Here is a 13,697-nt window from a genome sequence, read left to right on the forward strand (position 1 = left end):
CTAGGGTGGTTAAGAATGGCCGAGCTAAGATCCTCTGGGATTTCCAGATACAGACAAAATAGTGGTAGCTAACCAACCGGACATAGTGGTAGACAAACAGAAGAAGACGGCCGTAGTGATAGATGTAGCGATACCGAATGAAAGTAATATCAGGAATAAGGAACACAAGAAGTTAGAGAAGTACCAAGGGCTCAGAGAAGAAGCTTGAGAAGATGTGCAGGGTGAAGGTGACGGTGGTCCCAGTGGTAATCGGAACACTAGCTGCAGTGACTCCCAAGCTAGGCAAGTGGCTCCAGCAGATCCCGGGAACAACATCCGAGTTCTCTGTCCAGAAGAATGCAGTCCTAGGAACAGCAAAGATACTACGCAGGACCCTCAAGCTCCCAGGATATATATATTTGCTTGTTTAAGGTCTCCCTGGAAAACATATACTGTCTTTTATAAAATTTGTGAATATGAAAGAAGGATAATGATAGTACCAAGATTGAAAATGTATTTTCATATTAATTTGAAATTTGCTTCATCAAACAATCCTTTATTGGCCGCAATCACAGCCTTGCAGACTTTCATTCAGATGGTCTGACTGATTTAAACGAGATGTTTCTGGGGTTTTTTTATTATTATTATTTCTCTCCAGTGACATCACGTGCTTACTGGGATTCTCTCTATAAAACTGTATTTCTTTACCTAAAGTGCTTTGACGTGACGTTTGATTGTTGTTGGCATTATATGGATAAAACAAAACTGTGTCCTGTGTGATTGTTATTGTTTTTGATTGTTTGTTTTTAAATGTGTGGAAATTTCTCCTGTACAATGTGGTTCTGATTTTCGGGTCACCATCTTGTAGAAAGCAACCGTTTCTTCACAACTCAGTCCATGGGGGTGTCATGGTGTTATAAAATAAGGGAGGAAGCTAATGTGTTTACAGATCTTACACGTTCTGATTACAAAGACACCTCCAAAGTTCATTTTCTCCCACATGTTTGAGAAATGGTGTCATCCGCTTTCCCGGTATATTTTCATTTGTTCTGCATTTCCTGAACTTTTTTTGAACCTATAGACTTAAAACCTGTTTACGTGTTCATAGCATTCATTTTTAGTCTTTCGAGCACTCCTAGTGGGGCGTAAGTATAAAAGCTCTAATGAACTGCTCCCTCTCATGCCTCCATGCCGCCTGCGGTAATTTTCCTGTGTAGACTTTACGCACTGGATTCCTTCCTCTCATCTCTGAAATGTCGTGTGGAACAGCCTGGAGGCGGCGTAAAACCTTCCCATCCGCAAGCCTCTGTCCATTCTGCAGTACAGGACAGGCTGCCTCTCACACACACGTGTGTTTAATTTAGGTGAGTGTACGGCGCTGTGCCCCTGACAGCGCAGCGGTTTCCGTTACAAGGAAATGATGGAGGAGGAAAGTTTCTGACGCCTCTCTGCTCTCTCTCTCTCTCTCTCTCTCAGGGACAGTCCACAGGAAAGACTGGAGCTCATTAATCATTTGCGCAGTTTGCTCGTCCTCCTCGTAACATGTACATGTTGTCAGTGTAAAACAAAAAACTGCATGTGTTTTGGATTAAAAGGGTGTCCTACACTGAAATGTCTCACCATTGGAAATGCAGCTCCACGCCTGTCTGTTGCTTTTTATCGTCACAACAGGTAAGAACGTCGGCCCGCCGCTGACATGTTAGATGTTATTGTGCTATTTGCTATTCTTGTGTCTTTAAATTAGGCTAAATCAAAGTGATATGCACACTGTCGGTATGGAATAGCGTTTTGTTCTCGGATCAACCTCAATATTATTGGGGTTAGTCAATGGAAATAAGATGTTCTGTAAGCTCTGAAATTCTCTGTTTAAATTATCCTTTTGGTTGTACTTCCCTCAGCTTATTCCCACAAATACAGTTTGAGCTGTAAAAGTCTGACAAGGTTTTTCTCGTTCTCTTCTCAGATTCCTACAATAACCAGCCACTGCTTAGTCCTATCACGAGAATCATAATGACATTTATTTCTGGTATTTTTAGAGCTGTTTCTGCCTCCTGATGTTCTCAGTAAATACATGAAATATATTCATGATTTACAGTAGGAGTCAGGTTGAGCAGTGTACAACTTAACATGCTGTGAAAATGTGTTGTTCCAACTGTGCCGTGAGCTGGGAATCTGTCGGAAAGATCTTATCTCCCTCTGTGGTGTTACACAGAGCAATGTTATGTTGTTGTGATTTCCACTCTGTCTCTTCTCACCCTGTCTCTCTCTCTGTTATTGTGTTTGTTCCTGGTTTTCCAGTCCAGGAAGATGAGAGGAATTCCTCGGAGGACCACTCAACCCAACATCCAGACCTAGACCCCACTCAATGGTTTCCAACAGGAACCAGCTTTACAAATAGTCCTCCTGTTGATCAAGAAGTGACGAGAGGCATGAAGGAGGGCAGAGATCACACCTACGATGGTCTGGAGAGGAGTTTTGCGCCTCTGTCTGTGTCTAGTGCCTCCTCTCTGGATCAAGGACTGCTGAACCCCACCTCACCCCAGCAGGGACTCCCTGTCGCTGGGAGAAGTGATAGGGAAACTCTCCCTCTTCCTGAGGAAAAACCAAACAATGGAGCGGAAACATCTGGAGCTGCTCACCTCACCGATGGGCCCATGGCTGCCAGAAATACAACACACCCATATTTTCAGCATGGACTCAGTGCAGGCCCCAATACAAGCACACCCTCAAACCCGACTGAAAAAAGCCTTCAAACTCTGATGGCATTGACAGAGGAAACAGCCAGTAGTTCAGCTCTCATGCTTGGCAAAGCTATACAAGATACATCCGTTCAGACATCTAAAAACACAGGCAAAGATGTTGCCACACAAATGGATCAAAGAGTGTCCAGCGCCAGCGTTCCTCTCCGTACTTCTGCTCCAGCTGAGCTATCTTCCTCCAGGACAGGTCATACAGGCATAACTGCACATGGTGTGGGTGTTAGTGGGACATCTGGAGATGAACAGCCTCATTCCTGGAGGAGCCAGAGAAGCACAGACAGACATAATTCTGACCTGACCTTTGCTGTCACTTCTGACCCTTTAAAATCCTCCATCAAAACACTGCAGGATGACTTCAGTGCACAAACCCACACTGAACCCACTGCATCATCATCATCTTCAGAAGTTTACAGCAGCACTCATTCATTCAACACCCACTTCACAGAGCTCAACAACGTTGTTAGCACTGTGGAGGCTGATCCAGTTCATCCAAACATAAGTCAAATTAACTCATTTGTATCTGTTGCTGCTGCTCAGACTGACACATCTGAGTTGCCTGATAAGTTTGAACAAACTGAGATGACGCTCCCATCTTCCTCAAGGAGTCTAACAGACTCTCCTCAAAGCACAGAGAGCCCCACACATTCTGCTTACACGTCATCTTTATTTACACAGACAGACAAAGAGACACAAACAGCAGTAGAAAGTGCACGCGGAAATATCATTGATGCGCACCCGACTAGAAACACTATCCCTTCCCCACCTGGTATTACCAAGGCTTACAGTTGGACTTCAGGGTTCACCGATTCTTCTTCTACACCCGGGGCAGCGCTGACCGTGGGAGGTGTAACCCAAAACTCAGCCATCACAGGAACCACTGGAGTGACATACACTCTGCATCCTGCTCACACACTCCTACGTGATGACTCGCCCACAGATTCTACTGCTGTTGCTGTTTCATCTTCCACCACATCCACAGAGTCCTCTACAGCTTTGTACACACTCCACACACACAGTACATTTCCTGATAGTTCGCACCCTGCTTTAACCTCGTCTGTGTCTCAGACCACGGACCACACAGTCAGCAAAGCCACGCCTTCACCTCCACAAATGTCACCTCCTACACACAATCACCCGCCTCCTCAGACTTCTACTAATATGTCACCAACACATAACCAATCCCAACCCCTAATTATTACTACTACTGCACATACTCCTCTCCTTTCTACTGTAACATTAGATTATGGACATGGAGCTGGAGAAGAACAAGTAGAAAAGTATACGTTCTGGCAGTGGTCTTCCAGCAGCACGACCACACGCACTCCCACATCTGGACTACCACAGCAACCTCCACAGCAGACAACCATGCATCCCAGCCAGGAGCCCTCTTCTGCTTTAACCTCCACACCTGCTCGAAGCTCCACAAACAGTCCCAAGTTCTACATCGTGCCAGATCAGCCTGCTGCCATCAGAGGTACTTCCCAAACACCACTGAAGTGTTTTACGTTTAGGTGAATATCCTGATTATATATCCAGAAGTCCTGAAATTAGTTTATTTACTTGTTCTGTCCAGTGGAGTCAGTTGAGCTGCTGCTGCAGATAGTTGTAGAAGAGCCCATGTTGGCTTCAAATGTCAATTTGGAGAACGACACTACTACATGGGTGAGGGATTGTACAGTAACACACACTGGCACAAAAAAGCAGAAATAATTAAGTATTTTTGACTTCAGCTGAGTAGTTTTTACAGAGTTCTCAATTAAGGTTTCTTTCAGATGAAGCCATACCTACAGAAAGCCCCGGGGTTCAGCCGGCTGCTGGGAGTCTGGAGCAGGTGAGGTGGTGCAGACAAGCTGAAAACGAAAGGCACCTCCAGGCTCTTTCTAGATTTCAATTAGCTCCACCTTGTCTCTCAATATGTACTGTCCATTTCTCAGTTGTGTGTGTTTCCTATCCCAGGTTATGGGACGTTAAATACATCATTTCTGCTAAGGGAAGATATAAACTCTCAGACATAAGTAAACACAATTAAAACACCACAAAAATTAAACATCATTAGGGGAAAAAAAGTGGGAAAAAAACATAATAAATTCTTCATCATCCTTCTGCATTTTTCTCCCCTTTCTTAAGTATTAACATTTTTTTTTCTATCCATGCAGCTAATGGGACTTTGGAAACTAAAGTCAGTGTCCATTAAATTATGTAATGGTCTCTAACCTCTATGTTGCTTTCCTGACATTAATTTTATTAGCCATCCCTCAGTTTGTCAACAGGGCTCACGTAATTTCCCAACTGGAATGTTTTGATCTAACTAAAGCACAGTGGAAATTGTAATTGGGTTATGCTTTGGGATCGGTCAGAGAAAGTTGTGTAAAAGGGGGTAAAGAAAGCAAATCTCCAGTTCTGTTTTTGTTCCAGTGGCCGTGCAGTGCAGAGCCTGCTGGAGTTCAAAACCAGCAGAGCTCTGGAGTGGCTCAGCATAACAGAACCCACATCACTGCTGGAGCGTACTGGACTAGCCCAGGCTGTTCGCAACAAGAGGACATTCAGGACTTCCAGGATCACCAACATCACAGTCGGAGGTAAGCCCGTGTTCGGGTGGCGGTCTGCAGGCAGCTGACTGAAGCCCTGGTGGCTGAGCAGTTTGGGAGGAGTCTGGTTGCCTTTTCATGCACATTGTTCTTAATATCTTTCCGTTCATTTCCTGTCATCTTTCTGCAGAAGACCGGGTGTTTGTGTTTGTCATCAATGTCAAAAATTGACACCGAGATGTCCTGAGTTTCTTCATTAACCTGAGAGAAAGTTCCTTTTTTTTTTTTTTTTTAACGTCTTTATTCAATTAACCCAGATACAGGAAAACTGATGTAAACATCGTAACTCAGTTAGCCTGACTCTGTTAAGCTCAAAATCTAATTATGAAAAATCTAATTATTCTACCTGGCTTGGTCTAACAAACTTTTTCTTCTTTACTATAGCGTGGAGTCATTTTATTTGTTTCCATTTTAATGTTTGGCATCAGAAAAAAATCTAAAATGCAGAAGTGCTGCAGTGTAGTTTAAATAGTCATTTGGTAAAAAACGCAGTAGGTTCAGTGATTCATTTTTGTACTGCAAGCTTGTTAGAGGCATAACATGTGAGGAGAGCACATGCTACAGACATCTTCACCAGAAAAGCAAGAGTGATGTCATGTAGCTTTAAGATGAGAATTATTCTAAAAGTGGGGAAACTTTCTAATAAATTTTTTATATTTCTCCAGGTGATAAAGTAAAACCTTTAAGATACTGAAAATGTGGCCGGTTCATTTCCATTTTCAGGGGATGCTCAGCCATCGAAACTCATGTCATGAAGCACTTGATGCGCATTTCTTGTGCTGATGTTAATGCCAGAGGAAGTTTGGAGTCGGAGTGTTGGTGACTTTTACACACTATGTACCTCACCACTTTGTGGCTTTATGTGATCGGTTACTTTGGTGACTGTTACAACTACCTGGTGTGGAGATCCCTTTTAAATGGTGGAAATCTTGGACGGAAGAGATTTGACAAATTGAATTATTGCAATGAAACCATCCTTGCAATAACAGTCCAACACTTGAATTCAGTTAACTCTTTAGAAAGACACTTTTTTTTTTTCACAACTCAGTCCAGGGCCACACCTGTGGTCACAGGACTGAAAACACCTGAGCTCAAAGATCAAGCGATGTAACCTTTTGTCCATACAGTGCACATACTTGTAACAATTTTTGAAATACGGATTACTGTTTAGACCAAATAAGAAACATTATCAGCTGGTTAATGGAGAACCTAATCAACAATTGTTAAGTTAAGTCTCAAGTATCTCAAGTACAACTGAAAATTCAGCCTTGTGACACATTAGCTTAATGTGTAATTGCATGATATTCACGTGACTACTAAAAACTTCAGTGCCTGTCTGATTTTTGGATGCATATATCATTACAATGAGATCACTTTATGATAAGAAAATTTAAAAAAAAATGGCACCACCTTTATTATTTTCTTTAATTCTTTTTAAACATGCCTTCCCCTCAGGTCTGCAGGGCGACATCTGTGACTGGTTGCTGCAGTGCTCTGCAGGATATAAGTGTGTTTCCCAGCCTGGCACTGCCAACTACAGCTGTTCCTCAGTCTGCCACTTTGACTACTGCCACCATCACGGCATCTGCACACACCATCCACACCAGCTTCCAGTTTGCCGGTAAGAACGTTAAAAGGAAAAGCAAATCTTTTTGTTCACCCAGGCATATTTTGTTTGCATGTGTAAATGACTTGTATTTGGGCATTAGCTGCCTTGCAGGTGACGATTTCTGGTTCATGGGTGAGAGGTGCGATGTCAGGATGACCCGCGCACGTCTCATTGGTGCGTGCCTTGCCATCTTGCTCATCATAGTGACAGTGATCATCATTTTGGCGTTTGTGGCAGTGCGACGCTATCGAGCAATTCTGATTCAGGCCAAAGTAGACCAGACTCGCAGCAGGTAGGAAAAGGCTTTTATTAAGACGCACCTACAGTTCAGGCGTATGCATATTTTGTTAATTATACAATTTTTCTAATTTTGCCTTTCTGCACCACCACAGTGGATTTTTTTTTATTATTATATTTATATATTATATATTAATTAAAACTGAAAGATTGCTCTTCAGTCACATCTTGTTTGCTTTTAGATCCATTGTGGTTTTTACTGCAAAGGTTACATTTTTTTTGGACGATAAGTACTTCCATAAACCTTAAAATTTATAGTAAAAATGTGCATATTTGTGACGTACAGTAAATCGCAGTAGTCACAATAGGTGAAAGTATTCTGTTGTGATCCACGAGAGAAAAACCAGAGACTGACATAAACGCACATGCTCTTCAGTAACTGTAAACACTCATTGCCACTAGATGGCACAGTCTAGCTGACAACGCACATACTAAGGATAAAGGTGGAACTGGACTGCTGGCTCAATCTGAATGTCTAACCTCCACATATGCTGACAGCTGAGCACACAGACACAGTCATTGATACTGTGACATGTTTCATTAGGGTGCTGGGCCAGGAGATGAGGAAACCTATTAGACAAGATGTTCCTGAATGGAAATGCCTGCTACACAACTAATATTAGAGGTGTATGCATGGTAATATTTGTAAATCCAGCATAAATACAATCTCAATTCTGTGTACTTTCTTTTCATATTAATGTTTGTTTTTAAACCTCGGGTGTTCCTCCAAGTGTAGTCTGGAAAAAATGACTTTGTGGTTTTGGATGGTTCTAATATGATGGCGTGCAGAGACTTGGATTCAGCTTCATGAAAGTCTACCTACAAGGATTCTTGTGTCGGAGCACTTTTCATTTGAACCTTAATAACAAACTGAGACTGCAAGAGGCAAAAGCATATTGATCTTAATCAAGATACTGTTTGTTTGACTGAATGTTGAGCATGTACAAAGATCAGACAGGAAGTAATAAGTCTGAAGCTAAGCCTTAAGTCCAGTATGTCTAGAGTAGGAAATGTGTTTTCCAGGAAATTGGGGCCTCTTTGGAGTCATCTTTTTAAACATCCCAAGTATCTGATGATTGCCCGAGTTTAGAGAAACTTTGCAAAGCATATAATTTAGCACAGGAAAATATTTTAAAATTAGCCTAAAATAAGTTATTCCAGAGGATTTTTATACAAATAATGGGGAGGATTTACCTTTTATAACTTTATACATCTTAGAGCAGTAATCTCCTGCCAGTATACACAAACCCTGGTTGTAAACTAGAGTTCATTACAAAACTGCTGACAACTACTGGTTTCAGGGCAATGGCTGGGTTTTAAAGGTGTTTATAAGTGGAACTTATGCTATTAAAATAACTTGGAAAAATCACCTGTGCCCATTAAATGGGGATCAAGCGGTATAGTTTTATATTGTTCTTGATCTGCAATGTTTTAAACAAATCTGTTAATGTTTCTTCTTACCTGTTGATCTATTTCTGGTAAATGGAAAGTTATTCACTGGCAAGGAGCAGTCATGTGTCACTGTGACACATCAGTTCATTCATGAAACATAACATCATCTGTATGAGCGGGGTCATCTCCGACCTTTCTGTTGTCATAGGAGTTCTTTGTTCCTTGGTGAAACTGAGCAGCTTTGTGAAGAGCTTTTAAGAAGAAACTCTTTTTAGGGGTAAAATAAGAGCTTCTATGAATGCCACAGAGATAAGGTTCATGACCCCACATTGTAAAAGGGCTGTCTCCCATCGACTAGGTTGATATATTTTTTTTTTCCTTCTTGAAATTTTGTTCATGTGAAACGTTTAAAGCTGGCACAAAATTTTTTAAAAAAAAAAAAAAAAGGAAAAAAAAAAGGAAAACCCAGATTAGATTGCAAAGAGAAGCAACAACAACAAGCATTGTACCCTGTGACCTCTCACGATTTTGTTTGCGCAGCTATCGCAGATTCAACCACTTTGATGAGCTGTCAGGTCGCTTCTGGTTGCGCTCGTGGGCGGGATCAGCAGACTCATTGGACAATCCTGCCTTCACACGCTCCGATGAGTTGCTGCATCTGCGAGCGCTTGACCGCCCCTGCTGTTACCACGACGACACGCTGTCACTGGCTTCCACCTGCCCCAGCCACGGAACACGAATCAACACAATCTACCCCCACAGGTATATAAAGCGCGCGCGCGCGCGCACACACACACACACACACACACAGTTCATTGTCTGACAGTGAGTTGTGTGTTCCAAAATGTGGGAGAGTTTTCAGTGAAAAGCTTCTCTGTTCTCACCAATGCCACTCTTGAAGCTTAAAAACAAGCTTGGTTGACAGTTATCAGTGATGGTCACTGTGGTCACCTTGGAATATTTACATGTTTTAAAGCCAGTAAAGCTAAAACTGTTTCTTACTGACATTTTTTTTTTTTTTGTATTGACAGCATATGGAATATAAGGAATTCTATATTCGGATTCTAAATCCCATGTTACTTTGGACCCTAAGGTCAAACTTTCATAAAATGTATTTTATCTTAAAACTGCTTAAAATTCTTCTGCCTGTGTTTGCATTGGCAGCATTTAGGAAATGATCCTGGTACATGGGGATTGTAAATCTCACATCATAGCTTGCATCCAAATATCACGTAACATTTGACCTCTGACTTCCCTTTTACATTTCAAATCTGCCTTTCTTTCAGTCTTACCCCAAAATGTGTTATAGCTTTAAAGAAATCGTTGTCAAGAGAATGAGCTGCCTAGTAAGAAATACACTGTAATAAAATATTATGTAATCGGCTCAAGTTATTCATGTCCCAGTCAGTCTCCAAATGCTCCAGAATGGCATCAACAGCATATATCCAGGTCAGGTGGGGAATATCAGACTCTAGTAGCCCAATAAATCAATTATTAAAATAAGAAGAAGAAATTGAAACTAATAAATCACCCACCGTATAGATGTTTTGGAGAGGGGACAATCTATTTTTGTAGTGGACATGTTGTTGTTTTTTAAAGGCTGTAAAGCTGGCCATTTTAACATGGATGGGAGTCTGTGGACATTGACTCGCTTTTGGAGCCAGCCTCAAGTTACCATTAGAGAGCATGCAGTATTTGGCACTTCAGCAGAAGTCGCAAATGCCTTCTGTTCGCCACCTCTGCATCTCACTAATACATGGTAGTTTCAATAAAATGTCAGATTTTGATTCATAAGCACAGAGTCCAAATTTCTAGTCAGTTCCTGGAGAGTTAATGTTGAAATGGAGTTTCTAATTAAACTCTGTGAGGCATTAGCGTGAGCTCTAAATGTGTGTGAGGTGCTTTTAATTGACTGTTCCCACAGCAGCTAACGCTAATGAATGTATCATGTGCAGCAGAGGTTTCTCCAAGAAGTAGGATGTTAGGGCATCAATGGACTGGGCCTCCAAAATAATCCAAACTAAACTCACTTCATATAGTTTGGAATAAGTTGAACTGGATAGGAAATGAAATGAACTATCCATAATTAACTGCAGGACTTAACACAACATAATAATTTGTACATAAATGCAAAATACACTTGAGTCTAGTTTAAATGTTAATAAGTAATCTCTCTAAAAACCCACTCATTCAAAGATTTCACTACTCACTTCCCTAACTGTTGCTTAAAATAGCTACTAATTTGAGCTTGAAGTGTTTAAATAATGTAAATAATCCTTTTGCATCCTGTAGTTCCCAGTATGGATGGAGGGGGAGTGAGATGAGCATGGGGGATGGTGTGCTGGACTCGGGTAAGGCCAGTGACCTTTCAGTGTGTAGCTGGCCAGTGGAACCCATTCACTGGACTCCATTTCCACTTCTGCAGCAACTGGCTTCTCACAGGACACCCACAGTGAGTGTGTGACTGTACATGTGGTTTCCATGAGAGTTTCGGTAAGATACAAATGTCTGCGTGGTTTCACAGTTTGAATGATGCGATGTTTCTCTATGAAACCAGGTCAGGGTGTCACGACCACGGTCCTACTGTGAAGGCATGGAGCTTGTAGACATGGGGAAGAGCTGGACTGCTTGACTTGCATATGGAGGATTCAATCTGTTCTGACACTGGTTTTTACAGTTTATTAATGCATTGTAAAGTTAAAATATTTGTGTTTTGTTAATAATTTAAAAAAAAGTAAGGCAGTAAATGTATAAATGTGTACACCTTTCTTTGAAAGATTAAATCTGTTTCTGATGCTGAGATGTTAACTGCATGTCTGTCATGTGTGGTACAAGGTCTTGGAAAATGTTCTACTGTTACTCAGGGCATCAATATATTGTATTTACTTTTGGAATTAAAGCCATCAAAGGATATTTATACTCTACTTACTTTCAATAACAACTGAAGACTTTACACTTACGAATACAATAATAAAATAAAAACACAAAGATGTTCTCACATTTTAGTACAGGCTAATTGATTTAAGTACTAGCTGAAATATTTTTAGTTACCACCCCTGCTTCCAAGGAGCAGGACTTTTTTGTAATTTTTCCAAGTGGTCCTGAACAATAGTTCTCCAGGCTTTCTTCAAAGTTCCTATTTGGACACTGGCTGCTTCCTGACAGGAGAGATGCATCAGGATCTTCACCTGATCCAGTTGATCCATCAGTGGAAAGGTCAAGAAGTCATAGTTAAGGAAAGGAAACTGGGAGAAAAGGGTGAAGTGTGCCTAATTTCATAAGAAGTGTACTGAAAATCAGTGGCAGAAGGTCTGATGAAGGGGTAAATCCAAACTGGAATTTATGTATGGTTTTTTTTGGTTCACATCATTGTCTTTTTATGAAGGAGGTAGGGAGAGCGCTACCACAGTGAGTGTCTACATTAATCTGTAAAACACATTGGAGGCTCTGTCATCATTTGGAGCTGCATTTCAACCAGTGGTGTTGGAGATCTTGTCAGAATTGATGGAATTATGAACACAGAAGAAGTGCTGTCAAATTTAGATCCACCATGCAATACCATCTGGAAAGCATCTAATTGGCAACAAGTTTATTTTTCAGCATGACAGTGATCCAAACACACCTAATACAGTAAATGCATACCTGGGTAGAAAAACACACAATGAAAGATTATGAGTCGGCCTCCCCAGAGGCTGGACCTCAACATTACTGAAGCAGTGTGGGATCATCTTTACAGAGAACAGAACAAAAAGCAGTATAACAGAGAAACAAGAAAGCTTTGAATGTCCTTTAGAAAGCCTCCAGAACTATTCCTGAAGATTACTTAAAGTATGAGAAAGCTTGCCTAAGAGTTCAGACTATGTTGGAGAGTAAGGATTGTCATACAAAGTATTGACTTTCGAGTTCCTTAGAATTGTACAAACTCTGTTTTTGCCTAAACAAAATATAAAGAAATGAGGTGACGCAAGCATAATACTGCATATCATTATTGTTCCTAATCTTGTAGCCCTGTATCTCATCTGTTAGGGGCCTAAAAGAAAGGTTGTGTGTCCCTGTGACTCTAAGATAGGACATAATATTTTAGAATTAAAAATTCAGTAAGCTTAAAGGTTGACAGAAGACTTCGTGCTAATGCCTTACATTATACACATGAGATGCATTGTTATTTCACAGTAATAAATGTGCTATTATTTACTAAATGCGGTTTCTCTCATACCACACATACACGAGCCCTGCCCTCTCAATGCTGTGTATGAAACTCTGCTGAAATGTGACCATTAAACGACTGGAAACATGGTGAAGATTGAAACAGGTATAGTATGCATACTGAGCATACATGGTGCTCACATACAGAAAAAGAGAGTGGCTGAATTGGAGACTTAATGGGAGTTTAAAGGAAGAGGGTGGGGAGAGAAGGGGATGAGTGAGAAGTGGACAGAAGCTACCTGCCAGCTTCTTCCATATACGGTCTTAGTCAGAGCTGGCCTTACCCAGGACTGTGAGTTTCTCTGACTGTGTGAGTGAGCAATGCAGGGAGGGAGTGCCTACATTTGTGTGTTGTAATGCGTGCATGAGGCATGCACGCTGCCTAGTTTTGAAATTGCTCAAGCAAAGGCGTGAGATTGAGAAACTACTGTCTGGATAGAGAACAAAGTTTAAAAGATTATTTTGTAAGATACATTTAATCATTTAAAACTGTGATTGAAACACAAATCGGATAAAGAATACAGAAGAAAATGTGAGCGGTAAAAGACAAACATGGCCTTAAAAAGGGAGATTCATTCATTTCCTCAGAGTGGTCACATGACCGGAGCAGCGCATTCTTCCCCCCATGTGACTCTCTCCAATATCTCCTTATATGGACGTCATCCAAAGGAACTCTTAAAGGGATGGTGGTGCCCTGTGTGTGTGTGTGTGTGTGTGTGTGTGTGTGTGTGTGTGTGTGTGTGTGTGTGTGTGTGTGTGTGCACCTAATTTGCGAGCTACCTAACTCTGGCCCTACGATGCTAATGAAGGAGTTTGCAAGTCTATGGGGCGAGTACGATACCTCTCACACCCCCAACTCCCTCGGCA

General features: G+C 41.3%; 1 protein-coding gene across 1 annotated transcript; it reads left to right on the plus strand.

Annotated features, from left to right (window-relative positions):
• Positions 1-1,154: 1,154 nt before the first annotated feature.
• Positions 1,155-11,424, plus strand: si:ch211-14k19.8 (mucin-3A). Its single transcript, XM_005929343.3, has 11 exons — positions 1,155-1,343; positions 1,456-1,650; positions 2,278-4,212; positions 4,312-4,400; positions 4,511-4,569; positions 5,154-5,317; positions 6,782-6,947; positions 7,036-7,227; positions 9,165-9,386; positions 10,917-11,076; positions 11,182-11,424. Exons 2-11 carry the CDS (start codon positions 1,608-1,610, stop codon positions 11,254-11,256), a joined length of 3,105 nt encoding a protein of 1,034 aa, XP_005929405.1. The 5' UTR covers positions 1,155-1,343; positions 1,456-1,607; the 3' UTR covers positions 11,257-11,424.
• Positions 11,425-13,697: the final 2,273 nt, after the last annotated feature.

Source organism: Haplochromis burtoni, unplaced genomic scaffold (assembly GCF_018398535.1).
Source record: "Haplochromis burtoni strain Fernald_Lab_line unplaced genomic scaffold, NCSU_Asbu1 Contig_122, whole genome shotgun sequence".
In the NCBI taxonomy this organism is placed as follows: Eukaryota; Metazoa; Chordata; class Actinopteri; order Cichliformes; family Cichlidae; genus Haplochromis; species Haplochromis burtoni.

Bases quoted from the DNA above. Each gene is read 5' to 3' on its own strand.
- si:ch211-14k19.8 (XM_005929343.3), top strand. From the start codon at position 1,608: ATGCAGCTCCACGCCTGTCTGTTGCTTTTTATCGTCACAACAG. The intron at 1,651-2,277 runs GTAAGAACGTCG...CTGGTTTTCCAG, and splicing joins GCTTTTTATCGTCACAACAG to TCCAGGAAGATGAGAGGAAT. The intron at 4,401-4,510 runs GTGAGGGATTGT...GGTTTCTTTCAG, and splicing joins AGAACGACACTACTACATGG to ATGAAGCCATACCTACAGAA.